At 38.5% G+C, this 20,287-nt stretch overlaps 1 protein-coding gene across 10 annotated transcripts in view; it reads right to left on the bottom strand.

The window, feature by feature from the left end:
* The window catches only part of TASOR2 (transcription activation suppressor family member 2), a 72,852-nt gene extending 58,845 nt beyond the window's left edge, over positions 1–14,007 (bottom strand). For 3 of the 10 annotated variants that reach the window (XM_081820518.1, XM_081820519.1, XM_081820520.1), the window contains exon 1: positions 13,439–14,006. In XM_081820518.1, the coding sequence (XP_081676644.1) occupies positions 13,439–13,499 (61 nt within the window). In that variant the 5' untranslated portion in view covers positions 13,500–14,006. Of the gene's footprint in view, positions 1–11,373; positions 11,502–13,438 lie in introns of all 10 variants that reach the window. The other 7 variants (XM_081820525.1, XM_081820526.1, XM_081820527.1 and 4 more) reach the window with 4 other exon arrangements.
* Positions 14,008–20,287: the final 6,280 nt, after the last annotated feature.

The following is a 20,287-nucleotide window of genomic DNA, read 5'->3' as shown; positions in this document are numbered from 1 at the left end:
AGAAATAAAAGGCATCCAAATCAGCAAAAAAGGGGTCAAACTTTCACTATCTGCAGACATGATACTCTATGTAGAAAACCCAAAAGACTCCACCAAAAAATTGTTAGAATACATGAATTAAGCAAAGTCCAGGATATAAAATCAATGTACAGAAATCTGTTGCATTTCTATACACCAATAATAAAGCAGCAGAGAAAGAAATAAAGGAATCGATCCCATTGACAACTGCACCAAAACCAATAAGATACCTAAGAATAAACCTAACCAAAGAGGCAAAAGACCCGTACTCTGAAAACTTTAGAACATTTATGAAAGAAACTGAAGAGGACACAAAGAAATGGGAAAAAATTCCACGCTCATGGATTGGAAAAATAAAGACTGTTAAAATGTCCATACTACCCAAAGCAATCTACACATTTAATGCAATCCCATCAAAATAACAATAGCATTTTTCAGAGATAGAACAACCAACCCTAAAATCTGTATGGAACCACAAAAAGACCCAGAAGAGCCAAAGTAATCCTGAAAAAGAAAAGCAAAGCTGGAGGCATCATGATTCTGGACTTTAAGCTACATTACAAAGCTGCAGTCATCAAGACAACATGGTACTGGCACAAAAACAGACACACAGATCAATGCAACAGAATAAAGAACCCAGAAATGGACCGACAACCATATGGTCAACTGATCCTTGACAAAGCAGGATGAATATCTAATGGGAAAAAGATGGTCTCTTCAACAAATGGTTTTGGGAAAACTGGACAGCCATATACAGAAGAATGAAACTGGACCAATTTCTTACACCATACACAAAAAGAAATTCAAAAGGGATTAAAGGCCTAAATGTGAGACAGGAAACCATCAAAATCCTAGAGGAGAACACAGACAACAACCTTTTTGACCTTGGCTGGAGCAACTTCTTACTAGACATGTCACTGGAGGCAAGGGAAACAAAGCAAAAATAAACTATTAGGACTTCATCAAAATAAAAAGCTTCTGCACAGCAAAGGAAACAATCAACAAAAGTAAAAGGTGGCCTACAGAATAGGAAAAGATATTTGTAAATGACATATCTGATAAAGGGTTAGTATCCAAAATCTATAAAGAACTTATCAGGGCGCCTGGGTGGCTCAGTCGTTGGGCGTCTGCCTTCAGCTCAGGTCATGATCCCAGGGTCCTGAGATCAAGCCCAGCATCAGGCTCCCTGCTCGGCGGGAAGCCTGCTTCTCCCTCTCCCACTCCCCTTGCTTGTGTTCCCTCTCTCACTGTGTCTCTCTCTGTCAAATAAATAAAAGAAAAAAGGAAAAAAAAATCATCAAACTCAACACCCAAAAAACAAACTACCCCATTATGAAATAGGCAGAAGACACGAATAAACACTTTTCCAAAGCAGCCATCCAGATGGCTAAAAGACATAAAAAGATGCTCAACATCACTTATTATCAGGGAAATGCAAATCAAAACCACCATGAGAGGGGTGCCTGGGTGGCTCAGTCGGTTAAGCATCTGCTTTCAGTTCAGGCCATGATCTCAAGGTCCTGGGATCAAACTCCATGTCAGGCTCCCTGTTCAGCAGAGAGTCTGCTTCTTCCTCTCCCTCTCCTCCTCCTGCTTGTGCTCCCTCCCTCCCTCTCTCTCAAATATATAAAATCTTAAAAACAAACAAAAAAAACGAAGAGATACCACCTCACACCTGTCAGAATGGCTAAAATCAGCAACACAGGAAACAACAGGTGTTGGTGAGAATGTGGAGAAAGGGGAACCCTCTTACACTGTTGGTGGGAATACAAATTGGTGCAGCCACTCTGGAAAACAGTATGGAGGTGCCTCAAAAAGTTAAAAATAGAACTACCCTACAATCCAGCAATTGCACTATTAGGTATTTACCCAAAGGATACAAAAACACAGATCTGAAGGGGCACATGCACCCCTATGTTTATAGCAGCATTATCAACAATAGCCAAATTATGGAAAGAGCCCAAGTGTCCATCGACTGATGAACAGATAAAGAAGTTGTGGTATATTTGTACAATGGAATACTCAGCCATCAAGAAAAAATGAAATCTTTCCATTTGCAATGACGTAGATGAAGCTGTTTATATTATGCTACGCAAAAAAAGTCAGAGAGATAAATACCATATAATTTCATTCATATGTGGAATTTAGGAAACAAAACAGATGAACATATAGGAAGGGGGAAAAAGGGAGAGAGAGAGGGAAAGGGAAGCAAACCATAAGAGACTCTTAAGGATAAAGAACAAACTGGGATTAACATAAGAATAAAAAAAATAAATAAAAAATAAAAATAAAAAAAAAAGGATAAAGAACAAACTGAATTGATGGAGGGACGTGGGTAGGAGATGGGTATTAAGGAGGACACCTATTATGATGAGCACTAAGTGATGAATCACTAAGTTCTATTCCTGAAACCACTGTTATACTATATGTTAACTAACTAGAATTTAAATAAAAATTTTGAAAGAAAAAAAATTTTTTATAACATTAAAAAATAAAGTAACTTAAAATAACTTTATGTGAGTTGTACCTCCAACTCAAGACACAGTGCAAATTATTCATTTAATTTAGCTCTTGATATTTAAAAACTGAGTTAAAATTATTACATAAAAATATAACAAATCTGTAATACATGGTATATGCAGAAACATCAAAAAAAAGAAAAAAGAAAGAAAAAAAAGTCCTACCATAAACTGTTTAGGGGAAAGAAAGGTAGAGCCACAAAAGAGAAATATATGTATCTATATAAAGTCATTAAGAACACACGCCACAGTTCAAACAATGGTCCTCTTCTGCCTAACACTTATCAAAATATCCAGTATCTTTCTTGTTTATTTGGTTATCCTCCCACCACTAGTTTATTAGCTTAGCAACTACAGAGACTTTGTCCTTTTCCATGCTGTATCCCCAATGCCTAGAACACTGCCTGGTACACAGTTAGGTTTCAATAAACCATTTATGTAATGAATAAATCAAAAAATTGTTTTCAGGTTCATTTTTCTATTCACCTTGATCCACCTTCCCCTGACTTACCACTAAGTTCCAGCTACACTGATCTTTCTGATTCAGGCTCTTTCCCCTTTTCAGACCTTTGCATCTGCTGTTATTTCTGACTAGAATGTTCTTTCTCCTATTCTGTCCATGGCTTAGCTCCCACTCTTCCTTTAGTGAAATCTAGAAGTTATTCCCTCAGATAAACCTCTGATCACCCCACCTAAAGTAGGTGTTCTCTTTGAAAGTACTCCTTACAACGACACGCAATTATTTTATCAATTTACTTTTTGGGGGGTGCATCTTCCCACCAGGATGTCAGATCCACAGAGGCACATACTTGTTCACCAAAGTTCCCTATGGTCCAGCAGAGCTCCTAGCACCACAGGAAATACTCAATACGAAGTTACCTTTAAGTGGATCAAGTATAGGTATTTTTTATCTTTTCTAACTTTTTGTATTATCTAAAATTTTACGTAAGCATAAATATAATCTGGGAGAAGTAAAGCAATTTGTATTTTGGAAAAAAGGATCTCCCATAGCCCTAAATAGCAGGAAGCTAGTTTTTAAATATGAAGACAAAGCAGAGAAAACAAATGGAAATAACATTTCTCATGAGGCAAAACAATAGAGACCCATAAAACAAAGCATCCCTGTTAAAAAAAAAAAAAAACTATAGAATAAGATATGATTTTCATAAAATTTTTTAAAAATATAAAGAAGTTTGCCATGTACAAAAGTTTAAATGTTTTCTAATGCCCAGAGAATCATACACAAAAGGAATAAAAACCAAAGGACCTTTGCTATAAGGGCAAAACATGTGTACTCACTGTTTTACATTTCAAAAGGTGACCTATAAATCTATACACACAGTAGAGTTGTAAGAAGTGATGCCCTCTCTCTAGAAGTTTTGCAAGGGTTTCCTCACTACCGTACTTAGAGAACCCGGTGAGAAGTTAGGAGCAAAGGAGTTCGGTAAACCTGTAAGTACCATCCAACCTGTCTTGGTGGCCCCACCGAAGTTTCACTCTCTGAAGTCCCCTGAAGGTTAGACACCTAATCTTTCCCTTCTCCCAGTCTCGTCTGCACCCGGCGCTAAGGAAGACAGCCCGCTGGCCAGGTGGGGCGCCCTAGCAGCAGAGGGGAGCAGAGCTGCGGGTGGCGGTCAGCCCCTCCCTCCTCACCTCATGGTGCATGGGGGAGGGGGCTGCACCTCTGCCCAGCCGGCCCGTCGGCCCCCTCCCGCCAGCGAAGGCCAGTGCGGTGGCCGGGGTTGCGCGGGGCGGCACCTTTTAAAAGTCAACGAGGGCCGCCAACCGCGAGCCGGCGGAGGGCAGGCGCAGACCCCAGAACCCCAGCCACAGAACCCGGTAGGGGGTTCGTGGGAGCTGCAATCTGGTTTGAGGGCTGGTCGAACAAGCAGAGTGCCCTTGGTCTTCCCCTTTCTCTGATGTCTCTCAACACCCTCCCTCAGGTGTTTGTTATTTTACAGTGAGTGCTCCAAACTTCAATATCTTCAAGGATCTTGCCCACAGGCTCTCAGTAATGCTGTAATGACGACTGACTGCAAATCCCAGACCTAATCTGAAATCCACATCTTTTCACTACAGTGATCCCCAATTATTCTACATCAGTGCCCCTATAAAACTTTACCATTATCATCCATATAAATTCACCAGCTACAGTTTCATGTGGCTTTGTTGTATAATTTACAAAAACAGAAGGTCTACTGAATATGATTTTGAGTGCTCCATAGATCCCCAGGAGATGCTGATATCAGCACTTGGGGTCAGATGGGGGTGCTCACCCACTAAGCCAGGCAGCCCTAACAAAACCTACCAAAAATAAAACTTTGGGGGGGCATGAAGTATTTGGCCTGACCCAAGGACATCTTTACTTTTGGCTCATGCTTTAACAAAGTTACTGAAGACATGTAACTGCATTTCCTGAACATATCTGCATTTGCTAGAGGAAAACCTATTCAGGAGATCCTAGAGAATCATTACCACTATTGTGTTGTACATATAGAAAACATACAGGAAAATCTTAACTCACCAAATTCACTTAAATTTATAAAGAATCATGTAGATTGATTATGTACTATTTAAAATAGCAAACTCACTTTGAGTGTTTAGTATATCCAAAGGGAGAGAAATTGCTTTTTTAAAAAACATTTCTGGAGGATTATATCCATTGTGTAAAATGAGATATACTCATGTACTATGACTTTTTCATTTAACTGTGGCATACTTACTTTTGGATTTAATATTCAATTTCTGAAGATTGTTTTAACATCCTCAGAATCTAACCTGACAGTAAAAAGTATTTTTGTATATCAAAAAGATGCTTAGAATCTTCTATCTACCAAATTTTCTCTCTTGCTATGCTATATAAATTCTTTGGAGGCCATACTTTCCACATTCAAGTTATGCACCTTTTATTGGAACCATTTCAAAGTTTATATGGTGTCATTTTTAGACATCTGTATAAAGTAACTGACCTTTTTCTGGCTCTTTACCAAACTGGAATTACTAATTTGTGTTTTACTGTTTAAAAAAGATTTTATTTATTTATTTGAGAGAGAAAGAGGGAGAGAGGGAGCACAAGCTGGGGAAAGGCAGAGGGAAAGGAAGAAGCAGACTCCCACCAAGCAGGGAGCCCGGCATGGGGCTTGATCCCAGGACACTGAGATCATGACCTGAGCTGAAGGCAGACCCTCAACCAAATGAGCAACCCAGGCACCCCTAATTTGTGCTTTAAATTAAACTATCAGCCTGCAATGAGATGGCTGCATTAAACTCACTACTATATTTTATTACAAGGACACTGTTAAGTAGTTTTGTACCTCTTAAAAGAAAATCCTAAGAATAAATTTTTCTGAGACAATTACATTTTAAAACCTGCTTTGGATTCTTTTGATTACAGATGATGAAAGAGAAAGTGACCTAATCCATGCCATAACAAAGGTGACTTTTTTTTTTTTTTTTACAGCTCACACCCCTAGAAATATCCCATCCCAAAAGTCCTGGGCAAAAGAACAGGCCTGTTCACTAACAGTGGCTCACAGAGAAGTAGGGGATAACCACAGGGTAAAGCAGGTACTTCAACTGGTCAAACTAATCTCAGAAGTTAGGGTCTTAAATATTCTTCTAACCAGGGAGGGAGCAGATGTACTCAAAGGTTCTAAACAGGGTTTATTTCACTATGCTAAGGAAGGTAGTGAGCCTTTATACAGAATATAAGCAACGGATTTAATTCTCCAATTTTCCTTCCCTTATTAAGGGAAAACAAAGTATGCTCCAGACACATTTCTTATGATAAAAGTAGTAATGTTAAAAAGAGAAGCCAAACTTAAAACAAAAACAAAAGGCCAATTGAGTTAATCAATAAAAATAAAACCTGTTACTTTTAGAATGAAATAATCTTTTAGCAAATATATTAAAAAGAGAAAAAAAACAGAAAAAGGAGACTATAACCACAAATACAGGGAAGACATTCCGAAAATTATAAAACATCATACACAACTTATACCAATTAATTTGAATACTATAAAAATATAAATTGCCAACACTGATCTAAACAAAAGAAACATCTAAATAAACCAATTATGATGAAAAAACTGAAAGAGTAGTCACAGTCCTACCCCTTCTCCCAAAAGACTAGTTCCAGAGTTTTATTGTCAAATTTCACTTCTCACTTAATCAGATTATCAAAAATCCACAAGTTTGGCAATGCATTCTGTTGGTGGAGCTGTGGGAAACAAAGTGAAGGGAAAAGCAAAAAAGAAAAGAAAAGCAAAGCAAAAAAAACAGGAAAAAATACGTACTATGTAGATGATAAAAGACTGATTTAAACATTAAGATGGCTAGATCAATAGAAATGGAAATTCACAGTTCAAGATTTATGAACAGCTAATAAACACATTTCAAAATACCTCCAGTTTACAGATTTAAGAAGCCAACCAATCCCCAGCAAGATAAAGATACACTGCATTGAAACAGCACAGAGCTAAAGACAGAGAGAAAAATACCAAAGTAGTCAGAGAAAAAAGAACTGAGACACAGCTGACCTCTCAGTGGCAATGGAAAAGACAAAGGAATGAGGGATGAGATCTGCAATGTGCTCAAAAACTGCCAACCTAAACTGCTATTTAGCAAAACATCTTCCATAAATGACAGTGAAACAAAGATACTTTCAGGTAAACAAAAGTGGAAAGAGTTCATCATCAAGCAATCCTTCAACAACAACAAAAAAGCCATCCCAAAGGACATGCTTTGAGCAGAAGGAAAATGGCCCTAGTTTGATGTTCTAAAAGATAAAAGAAGCAATAGAGAAAAGTAGTAAAAATGTGGGAAATGTAAATAAGCACTGACCGTAAAATACAACAATAATTCTAAACAGGCCCCCTTCTGTCCAGTAAGAATATTATTTAAAAATATTAAAACATATGATAACATATAAGTCATGCAGGGACTGAATGAAGTTAAACTTCTAAGGGTCTTCTATCATCTAAGAGGAAGGTAAAACTATTGCGTTTTTTGTTTGTTTTAGATTTTGAAAAGTCAAGGATGCATATTTCTTTTTTTTTTTTTTAAGATTTTATTTATTTGACAGAGAGAGACACAGTGAGAGAGGGAACACAAGCAGGGGGAGAGGGAGAAGCAGGCTTCCCGCAGAACAGGGAGCCCGATGTGGGGCTAGATCCCAGGACCCAGGGAACATGACCTGAGCCGAAGGCAGACAGTTAACGGCTGTGCCACCCAGGCGCCCCAAGGATGCATATTTCTAAGAGAATTATAAAAAGGGGGGAAAAAGCATATTTTCCTAATTAGTACATGGGGAAAATGGAATGATAAAGATATTAAATCGATACTTAAAAAATAACAGAAGGGGGACGCTTGGGTGGCTCAGTCAGTTAAGCGTCTGCTTTCGGCTCAGGTCATGATCCCAGGGGCTTGGGATGGAATCCCACATCAGGCTCCTTGCTCAGCAGGGAGCCTCCTTCCCCCCTGCCTGCCGCTCCCTCTGTTTGTGCGCTCATGCTCTCTCTGATAAATAAACAAATAAAATCTTTAAAAAAAATTAAAAAAACAAAAAGTAATAAAATATAACAGGAGCGGAAAGAAATATAAGATAGCCAGGGCAAATAGAAAGCACAAAATAAGAGTAATTACAGTGCGTGTAAACAGGCTAAATGTCCCAGCTGAAATGCTTTAAAACTGCATTAAAAAATTCCAACAGATGCTCTTTAAGAGACATCTAAACCATACAAGTGCATGAGTCTACAGCTATTTCAAAATAAATGAATTTAAAAAACACAAAAAGAAATGTATTAAAGAGAAAATCACAAAGCATAACTGATGAACTATAAGCAAGATGAATTAACAGTACAGAAGGGAGAAATATTCAATATCAAAACTGAAAAAAAGACAATTACACATGCTTCACACATTAAAGATAGCAAGAGGGCACTGTTAGCAACCATAAATATTAAAAATTCAGACAAAACAGAGACCCAGAAAAAATCTAAGCAATACTGACAATATTTTTCAAATCTTGATTAAATCATGTAACCACTAAAAAAAATTAAATCACTAGTCAAAAATTTGCCACCAAAAAAACTTCAGACCTAAGTGGATTCAATGGTAAATTCTACCACAACTGGTTATCTACATGAGAATAAAGGTAAATTATATTTATACTCCAAACTACCCATAATTAACAATTCCAAATTTTTAGACAAGAAATGAAAAATCTTTAAACAACTTCTGTTCATCAAAAAGCACCATGGAGAGAGAGAAAAGGTATTTGCAACCCATTTAACTATCTAAAGATGAGTACCCACAGTATGTAAAGAAGTCCTATAGTCCAGGAACACTGGGGTTTCTCAGTCGGTTAAACATCTGCCTTCGGCTCAGGTCATAATCCCAGTGTCCCGAATCAGGCTCCTTGCTCAGCAGAGAGTCTGCTTCTCCCTCTGCCTGCTGTTCCCCCTGCTTGTTCTCTCTCTCTGACAAATAAATAAATAAAATCTTAAAAAAAAAAAGAAAGTCCTACAGTCCAATAACCCAATAAAGAGCAGAAATGGACAAGGGATATGAACAGTACAAAGGGAGAAAAAAAAGCCCTCTAAATATAGGAAAAGATGCTCAAACTCAGTCATAATTATCTGTAAACTGATTTATCAAACTACCAAAGCACACAAGTTGAGCAATGCATCCTGTGAGGGGGGCTTTAGGAAAACAGTCACTGCAGTATATTGCAAGTAACCATGCAAAATCCTAAGAAAAAGCAGTTTGGCAATATTTCTCAAAATTTCAAAGGCATTTAACCTTTACCCAGTAATCAGAGTTCTGGAATTAACAGTACTAGAAATACCTGCTTACATACAAAATGACAACTCTACATAATTACTCCAAGCACCATTATTTTTAACAGCAAAAGACCAGAAACTAATTATCTACTACAGACTAGTTAAATAAACTGGTACAGCCACACAATGAGAAATTGTTTTCCTATGCTGTAGAATAAGCATGCTACCTTTATATTGATTTGTATTTGTATGTATGTATATGTATGTATACACTGATTTCCTGGATATACTGTAAATGGAGGAAAAAAACGTAGCATAGCACAAATCAGATTAAGAGGAATATAAAAACAAACACTGGGGAATGAGTTGGATACATACAGGAAAGAAAAGATTTTTCTTTGTATGATCTTTACACATTTTTTAGTTGTTTAAATAAATTATTCTAGTAATTTTTTTAAGCAACAGGAAGAGTTCAACTTGTACATATAACATTTTTTTAAAAATTCATACATATAAATAAAACAAGTACCCAATAGAAAAAGTGGCAAAAACATGACTAAACATTACACAGAAGAAAACAAACGTTCTACTTCTTTTATGTAATCACAGAAATGCAGTTGAAAGCCACAATAATATTTCATTTCCACCAGACCAGCAAAAAGTAAAAAGCTGAACAATGCCATACATGGAGAGAATGTGAAGCAATGAGAGGCTTCATTCAAAATTAGTGGTGTATAAATCACAACTACCATCTGGAAAAAGTTATACATTATCTAATGAAATCGAACATGCACATATCCTCCCAATGGGTCCAGCAATTCTACTACTAATATGCCCAAGCAAGAGTATCATATATATGCACTTGAGGATGAACAAGAACATTTTGGCAGCACTAATTGTAACAGCCCCATGTTGGAAATAACCAGGATGTTCATAAAGAATAAAACAGCTAATTATATAATCCAATTATAATATATTCTTAGAGTAGACCATTATACTTCAATGAAAATGAATGAATTATAGCAGTGGTTCCCAAAGTGGTGATGGTGCTTAGGTGGGTTTTTATCTATACTGAAATGTGTCATCATCTGAGAGATCTACAGAACTCAGAGAACTAATATCTACTGCATGACCAATGTGTGGATGAAAGATCCCTTCAAAATGCAAGACAGACCAATGGGTTTTCACGTCACAGAATTTGAGAAGTTCACTGACACGGCTTCAAATTTTACATGCAGTTAACCTTTAAAGAAACTGTTAGTTTTATTTTTCTTTGATATTCATCAAAACCTATCTTAAAAGTTTATAAAAACATTCCTCCCCTTTCTAAATACACAGATGAGTCTGGATTTTCTTCATATACTTTCAACCCAAACAACATATTGCAACACACTAGAGAAGCAGACATGAAACTGAGTCATTAAAGATATTTGTGAAAATGTAAAAACAATGCCCCTTGTCACTAATTTTTTTGGAAAAGTTTTTTCATTAAAATGTTATTTATATTAAGATGTAACACGTTCATTATTTTTTAGAGGTACCAATAAATACACCAATAAATGCCATACCTACCATATTTAAGATGAATCAGTTTTAGTATCTAATGACATAATCCCCATAAACGAAAGATCTTTAGGGTCCTCAATAGTTTTTAAAATCATAAAGGGAGTCATGAGACCAAAGTTTCTGAATTGCTGAACTACAGGCACATGCTTCACCAATGATGAATCTCAGAAACATAATGTTTAAGTAATTCACAGATAAAGCTCAAAAACAGGTGAAAGTAAACAAACAGGTTAATTAAAAAATATATGTATGTGATAAAACTGTACAGAAAGGTAAGGGAATAATTAACACAAAATTCAGGATGACCATGGTGATGGTGGCAGCAATACATTGCTTCTGGGGAGAGGACACAATAAAGCTTCTAAGGCACTTAGATGTCCTTTTAAGCCAGGTACACAGATACACTTAAAACAACAACCACAACAACAGTACATATAAATGGTATACTTCACAACAAAAACTTTAATAGAAGAAACAAAGGGACATACCTACTATCCTAGAAGGAAAAACTCAAAAGAATGTCTCTTCTCAAATTAATCTATAAATTCAATGCAATCACAAACAATATCCCAACATGATTTTCTATAGAACTTGGAAAGATGGTTCTAAACATCATCTGGAAGAAAAATGCAAAAAATGCCCAAAGCTTTTTTTCAAAAGAAAGTAACAAGATACATTATAAAGGTACAATAATTAAAACGGTGTGGCAATAGGTAAATGGGTCAAAGAAGAGTTCAGAACCCAATTAAAAAAAAAAAAAAAAAGCGAGGGATATGACCCAGCCAAGATGTTTCTTTTTTTATCATCCAGAGGATAAAAATTAAAATGAGAAATTACTTTCAGTTATTAGAAAAATTAGTAAGATGTTAAAGAAATACTGTTATCATCCAGTGCTGGCTAGCAGGCAGATAAAGCATACCTTCTGAGAGTGGACTTTAATATATTAAAGGGTATGATATTTGAGGACAATTTCACAGCATTATTATCCAGCATTCCCATAGGGAATCAACTCTGCAGAAATACTATCATTGTTATAGGGGAAAACTTGAAAATAAATATCCAGCAAAAATGAAAGACTCATTTGATAAAGATACCATACCTACTTAATCATACTAAGCAGATATCATACTACATTTGTTAAACACTATGTCTCAGGCAAGTTTTTAGGCACTTTGGGGATTTTAATTCATTTAAGCAACTATAGAGTACAGGAGATGCTTATAATACAGTTCTTTTTAAAGAGAACTGGTTACCTTTGGGTCAATGTCCTGAAAACCCCACATTTTAAACACTGTTCTTGGTCTTTCCTAAAAGAATTATGTACACTCTGTCACTTTTTACTTCTCTCTCGTCTGGGTTATTTACTGGTGTGCTGAACATACTGCATAGTGCTCTCCAGTTCTGGAAGACAGTTTTTCAACAGAAAATATTCTTACACTGTAAAAGAGTATCTGTTTTGTTATAAATCTCCTGAGTAGGCTTACCAATCTCAGATCCTATAAATTTACATACACACCCTTTTTCCCTTCTAAAAGAGCTTCTTCAGGAAAACACCATGGGCCCTTTGATCACTAATGTTAGAATAACATCAAATACTCGCTCAACACTTAAGTTTACAATAAATATCCGTTCATAAACCCTACCATTTCTAACTACCTTACAGGGAAAACAAAGGTAAGACAGGTGTATTTACATTTTTGGATTTCAAATAGACAAGTACTAAATGAAACTAGAGGATTTTCAAAGTGTCTTCCTCAAGTTTTGAGGTTAACCTGCCATGTTCCCCTACAACCTGCTGCTTGGTGCCACCTTCGGATAAACTGCTGGGCTGCATGGACCAACTTAACTACGACATTCCTTGGGCACTACTTGAGCTTTCTGCTACATGACCCTCCCTAGGGAAAGATCCTTTCCTTCCAGAACTACTTTAAAAGAGAACAGGTCATGCACTGCCGTGGATTCACGACACAGAGACTTGAGATGCAGACTTCATACAGAAGCCTTCACAAACTATTTAACAGCTAGGCCAAAGCAAATGAGCAAAGCTTGAAGTAAGTATTGTGGCTTGTATGAGGATGAAGCTGTCCTCTGACAAGCAACTCAAAGGCAATGCTTCAACAGTTCTGGACGTCCTGCCTCAAAGGGCAAGGACGGGTTCCGAAGCTCTATACGAACGTGTCAAATACCGACGTCGCAGAATCAAGTCAGGGTGGAAGCGTTAGCCATGTTGAGAATGGCCACAGGTTATAACAGGCCGACTCATCCAAACAGCAGTACAGCAAAAACAATTCTGAAAACCACCGCCCCCCTCCCGCCCCTTCACCCCGAGAGCAGAGCAAACAGGCAAGAGAGCGTTAGTCACGCAACATCCAAGGAAAGCATGCAATGTCCTTCCGAATTTAAACAATTTTGTGCATGACAGCAGCGAAGACCCCAGCAGACAACGACAAAAGCCCAAGCAGCTACGCCGCGCACTCAGCCTTGGAGGCGGGGGCTGCTCCTTTCCTCCCTCCAGGTGCACAAACAGAAGCGCCCACCTCGGGGAAGGTTTACCTGTCTCCCGGGCGGCCGCCGCCCCCGAGGATTTGAGGTTACTTTTCAATTTCTTCCCCATGCTTATGGGCGTCCGCTTCTCCCCACATGCACTTCCTCTCTCTCAGTCCCCGCGGCCAAACGTGACAGGTACGTCCGGACCCTAGTAGTCACCCGCCGCGCTCTGCCCTCTCCCCGACCAGGGAGCCCTCGAGGCGCCTTCGCGACTCTTCGCTCCCGGGGTCTCCAGCGGGAGCCCTCGGCGCTGTCTGCACCTACTCTTCAGGAACGCGCAGGACCCTCCACGTTGCAGCCTGGGCTTCCCCTCCGCCCTGGTGCCGGCAGCGCCCGCAGCGCGGCCCGGGCAGTGCCCGGCGGCCCCGAGACGCCGGCGCTGGGCACGCGGGCCTGGCGCCCAGGCTCCCAGCCCGCAGGCACCACCGCGCTCGTAAGCCAAAAGTCGTTCTTCTCCCGCAGGGTCATAGGAAGGAACGCTCCGCAAGACGCACCCCGGCCTGAGAGAACATGTCGATTACCTGAGGTACGGCGGCAGGAAACCGGAAGTAAAACCTCTGGCCTCGGGAAAAGGAGAGGTTGGGGGGGGTGGGAAAGAGAAAGTGAAAACTGAACCGTGGCGAACGGCGGGAGCCAATCACTGAGGAGAAGCCAATGCGCAGGCGCGGACTGCGGCCGGCGTCCACGCGGCGCTCGCCTCTCTCCTATGCGCAGGCGCAAGACTGCAGCGCGTCCTTGGATTGGAGGATGGAGTCTGGCGTGCGCAGCTGAGGGCGGGGCGAAGCAAAGCCTCGTGTCTGCAGGGGTTCGTGCGTGGCCGGATGCGGAAGACGTGCAGGGGAAGATGTCCGGCTGCCATGACGTGTCTGCGTGGGTTCTAGCAGCTGGCTCGCTAGGGGCTGTGGTGTTTGTCTCCCATTATGTCTTCTGAGGGTGCGGTGGTGACACTTGTCTTGCCCCAAAGTGACATTAATAAAATCTTCTTAGTAAATTCTTTAAAAATAACCTTAAAAGAGTGTTAACCTTAAAAATAGAACTGCCAGTAATGTTACCAGGCTTGCTTATAAACAGAGGAACTGTAGTTAAAGACATGCAGAGTATACTGATCCACAGGCAAGCCCAAAGAAAAAAGGGGGAAAGTGTCCTTTTATAGAGCAAAGGAGGAAGTTGGGAGAGGTTGTGACAATTCATTGGAGGAGAGCCAGAGTTCAGGGTTGCGGTGGCTTCTCATTGGCTGGGTTGTTACCAGCAAGGAGAAAAATCTTCCTGCTGGGGTATATAAAGTAAGCTTCCGGGACTGGTGCTTACTGAACACCCTTCATTGCTTCTTGACTCCATTTTGAATTTTTTTTTTTTCATTTTCACACATGTAATATTTAACTGTTCATTCCCTAGGAAAACACCTCTAGAAGTTTATAATCTATGCAGAGAGAGCTAAGGGACCACATATGGCATTAATTCTACAAATGAGAGTTTAAGTATTGTAGACAATTACCATGAGCCAGGCATGTACCACATGCTGGGAATGGAGGATTTATTCATTCAGTAGCAGCTTAGTTTACTCTGGCTAGCTACTAAAGTAAGCACTAGGATTACAGTTGTGAACAAGCCAGACAAGCCCCCTGCACGTAATAGAACTTACTCTAGAAATGGGTACCAAACACTAACAAGTAAACCACCACAACAATAAAAATAGAATTTCATTTAACAATACAGCTGTGAAAGCAAGCTGGAAATGCTGGAGAATGGGGTTGGAGGCTGGAGGCCAGGGGCAGAAGAGACAGAGCTGCCAGATCTCACTGAATAAGGGACATTTGAAGTCAAATCTCAATAGTAAAAGCAGACCAAACCAGTCCTTGGAAGATGTGGAGGAAGAGCTTTCCAAGCAGAAGGCAAAGCAAGTGAAAAGTCCCTAGAAGTGAAACTAGGTGTGTTCAAAAACTGAAGAGGGTTGGGTGTAGAAACAAAATATTACTTATTTTTAAAGCACACAAAACCAAAATGTACAACTCCCTGATTTATCACAAAGGAAATATTCATGAAATGACCACCATGGTCAAGAAATAGAACATTGCCAAAACTCCAGAAGTGTGTCAACTCCCAATCAGTACCTACCCACTTTCCCTACCCTGATACCTAATCACAAATCTAACTTCCTTGGTAATCTCTCCCTTACCTTTCTTATTAGGTTGCTGCCTAAACATGCATCCTTAAACTTCACCATTTAGTTTTGCTTGTGGTTTGAATTTCATATAAATTGAATAATTTTGTGCCTAGTTTCTTCAGAGTAGCATTGTTAGATATGTTTTCATGGGTACTTTTTCATTTTCATTGCTGTATATGTAGATGTGACTATAGCACATTTTCTTTATCCATTCTACTATGGTTTTTTGTTTGTTTGTTTTTGTTTTTTAATGTAGGTATCATGCCCAACATGGGCCTTGAACTCATGACCCTGAGATTAAGAGTTGCATGCTCGGGGTGCCTCCTTTGGCTAAGTGTCTGCCTTCGGCTCAGGTCATAATCCCAGGGTCCTGAGATCGAGCCCTGTGTCCGGCTCCATGCTCGGTGGAGAGTCTGCTTCTCCCTCTGCCCCTTCCCCCTCAAATAAATAAATAAAATCTTAAAAAAAAAAAAAAGTTGCATGCTCTACTGACTGAGCCAGCCAGGCACTGTCCATTGTACTGTTGATAGACCTTTGGATTGTTGCCAGTTCTTGGCTATTAGGAAAATTCTGCCTGAACATTCTTATTCGTGTCTTTTGGTATTCATGTGCATCATTTCTATTGGGTGTATACCACACTGGACATGATAATTTGGAATTGTTTCAGCAAGTGTTTATTCTCTCCCCATTCTGCTGTTGGCCAAATTTACTTCTCTATTCCATTGATATTGCTCTTGGTTGGTCATGTGAATATTTTGGCTGATAGAATATTAGCAGACATGATAGGAGCAGGAATCTTAAGTATTCATATGTAGATCATTTGACTCTTGAGTTCAGATGCTGTGCACAAGGAGACCATGTCTCAAATAGCTGTGCTCCTTCAGCGTGGGCCTTCAGAACAAACATATGTGGAGAAGATGTGAATCCAACCTGTGGCATAAACCCACCTTAGATTCACAGAATGTCAGACCTCCTGAAGATTGATGAGCATGAGAATTAATGCTGTTGTCCTAAGCCACTGAATTTGAGGTGGTTTATTATGCAGCATTATTGTGGCAGTAAAAAAGACATAAGTTCAACTTCAATAGATAATGTCAAATTTTTTGCAAATTGGTTTTACCAAGTTACATTCCCACAAGCAACATATGAGAATTCTAGTTGCCCTACATTTTTGGCAACACTTTTTTAGTCACTCTGGAGAGTGTGTTATGGTTTGAATTTGCATGACCTCCAACTTTGTTCTTTTTCATATATGTTTTGGATGTTCTAAGTCTTTTGAATTTTCACATAAATTTTAGAATTAACTTATTTTCTATCTAAAAAATTGCTAGGATTTTGTTTGGGCTTGTGTTGAAAATATATATCAATTTGGGGAGAAATACCATCTTAATATTCCATCTTCAAATTCATGAACATGATATTTCTACTTAAGTCTTTTAAAATTTCTCTGGGCAATATTTAAAGCTTTAAATGTACAGGTATTATGCACATTGTTATATTTATCTCTTTATATTTTTGATGGTATTTAAAAATTCAATTTACAATGGCTTGTTGCTGATACATACCATGTTAGCTTTTTACCAGCAACTTGCTGAACTCACTTGTTAGATCTGATAGCTATTAGTGTGTATAGGTATATTCTTTAAGATTTTCTAAGACCGGGGCAACTGGGTGGCTCAGTTGTTAGGCATCTGCCTTCGGCTCGGGTCATGATCCCAGGGCCGTGGGATTGAGCTCCATGTCAAGCTCTTTGCTCAGTGGGAAGCCTGCTTCTCCCTCTCCCACTCCCCCTGCTTGTGTTCCCTCTCTCACTGTCTCTCTCTCTGTGTCAAAATAAATAAATAAAATCATTTTTTAAAAAAAGATTTTTCTAAAACCAACATACTGACTGCAAATAAAAATACTTTTCTTTGTTTCCAATCTGTATTTTCCTTATTACATTAATGCTTCTAATGCAGTGATGAATAGAAGAAGTGAGAACAAACATCTTTATATATCACTGATCTTAGAGGAAAGGCACTCAGTTTTTGATCATTAAGTATAATGCTGGCTTTTGTGTTTTAGGTCCTTCATTAGGCTGAGGATTTTCCCTTCTATTCCTAGTTTTTGAGAGCTTTTATCACAAATAAGTGCTGAATTTTGTCTGCATCTATTAGAGATTATATAGTTTTCTTTTATAGTCTATTAATTTGGTGAATTACATTAATTGATTTTCAAATTTAAGTCAACCTTGAATTCCTGCCAATTTAATCCTTTTTATATATTACTGGACATGAATTGAAGATATTTTGTTAAGAATTTTGGCATTTACATTCATGAGGGATATTGGTCTATAGATTTTACTTTTCTTGTAATATCTTAGTTTTATTATCAGTTAATTCTAGCCTTACAGAATTAGTTGATAAGTGTTCCTCTTTTAAATTCCATCCAAAATACTTTGATTAAAATTGCTAATATTTCTTGCAAAAATGTTTAATAGAATTAACCAGTGAAAGTCATCAGGGTCTGTGTTGTTTTTTTTTTTATAGAAAGGTCTTTAAGTACAATTTTTTTTACTATTAATAATAGAGTTATTAAGATTATCTATTTCAGGGGCACCTGAGTGGCTCAGTCTGTTTGGCATCTGCCTTTGGCTCAGGTTATGATCCTGGGGTCCTGGGATCAAGTCTACATTGAGCTCCATGCTCAGCAGGGAGTCTGCTTCTCCCTCTGCCCCTGCTCATGCTCTCTCTTTCTCTCTCTCTCACTCAAATAAATAAAATCTTTTAAAAAAAATCTATTTCAGAGGGAGATAGCTCTACCAATATGACTGTCATTCCAGGATGACTGTTGGCATACCCAAAGCTATGCCTCCCTAAGAAGGAATAACAGGAGCTTCACACTGTGTGTATGGGGAAATAGATACCACTAAAATAATCCAGCAAGTCACTAAACAAATAAGCAAATAATAGTAACAAGACCCAAAAGGAGGAGGAGGAAAGACCAATACACAGAATTGAGGAAACTTACTATCTAAAATGTAGCAGTTTTCAACCAAAAATTATGAGGTGTGAAAAGAAACAGGGAAGTATAACCTAGACACTGAGAAAAAAACAAGCAACAGAAACTCCTATGAGATTGACTAATGTTGGATTTAAGAGAGACTTCAAGTAGCCATTATAAATATGTTCAACAAACTAAAGGAAAATATGATAAAAGAAAGAGATATGATGACAATGTCATGTCAGATAGAGAATATCAATAAAGAGAAATTATTTTAAAAGAGCCAAATGTGGAGTTGGGGAAGCCTGGGTGACTCAGTTGGTTAAGCGTCTGCCTTCGGCTCAGGTTGTGATCCTGGGGACCTGGAATTGAGTCCCACATCGGGCTCCCTGCTCGGCAGGGAGCCTGCTTCTCCCTCTGCCTCTGTTACTCCCCCTGCTTGTGCTCTCTAACAAATAAATAAATAAAATTAAAAAAAAGAAAATGTGGAGTTGACAAGTGCAATAACTGAAAAAACACTAGATGGGCTCAACAAATTTGAACTGGAGGAAGAATTAGCAAATTTGAAGATAGATCAATAGACGCTATGTAAGCTGAAAAACAGAGAAAAAGAATGGAGAAAAATGTTAAACCTCACAGAAATGTCGGAGAACATCAATATATGTGTGATGGGAGGACCAGGAGAGAGAAAGAAAGAAGAAAAAAATATTTGAAGAAACAATGGTTGAAAACTCCCCACATTTATAAAACAACAATAATATACACATCCAGGAAGCTCAATGGACTCCAAGTGGGATGAATTCAAAGAGATTTGCAAACGTACACATCATAGTAACAATGCTGAAACTCAAAGACAGGGACAAAATTTTGAAAGCAGCAGTAGAAAAAGTACTTGCCACTTAAAAGTGACACCCAATAAGATTAAAAGCTTACTTAGCAGCGATAATGGAATCTAGAAGGCAGTGGGATGACATATTCAAAGTGCTCAAGGGAAAAAACTGTCAACCAAGAATCATATCCAGTACATCTGTCAAAATGAAGGTGAATAAAAGACTGTCCCACTCTCTCTATCTCTCTGTCAAATAAATAAATAAAAAATCTTTAAAATGAAATAAAATAAAGTAAACGACTGTCCCAGGTTGGGGTGCCTGGGTGGCTCAGTCGGTTAAGCGTCTGCCTTCAGCTCAGGTCATGATCCCGGGGTCCTGGGATTGAGCCCCGCATCAGGCTCCCCACCCCGCGGGAAGCCAGCTCCCTCTCCCACTCCCCCTACTTGTGTTCCCTCTCTCGCTGTGTCTCTCTCTGTCAAATCAATAAATAAAATCTTTAAAAAAAAAAAAAGACTATCCCAGGTAAACAAAAACTGAAATATGTTGTAGGCAGATCTGCCTTACAAAAAATATAAAGAAGTTCTTCAGGCTGAAACCAAGTGACCCCAGATGGTAATATGAATCCATGTGAAAAAAACAGAGAACACTGGTAAGGTTAATTATGTAATGATACAAAAAAGTATAAGTGCATGTTTTCTCCTTTATTCTAATTAATTTTAAAAGCCATGAAATAATATGTATATAATATTGGATTTATTGGGTTTATAACATAGAAATGTAATATATATACATATATATATTATTTCTACTAGCAGAAATAATATACATATACTATTTCTGCTAATAAAAGCACGAAGGAGGTAGGTGGGAGCAAAGCTG

This window comes from Leptonychotes weddellii, chromosome 5 (assembly GCF_054177405.1).
Source record: "Leptonychotes weddellii isolate Sample4059 chromosome 5, ASM5417740v2, whole genome shotgun sequence".
Lineage (NCBI taxonomy): Eukaryota > Metazoa > Chordata > Mammalia > Carnivora > Phocidae > Leptonychotes > Leptonychotes weddellii.
Note: the sequence above shows the minus strand (reverse complement) of the source record. Positions and strands in the feature narration are given on the sequence as shown.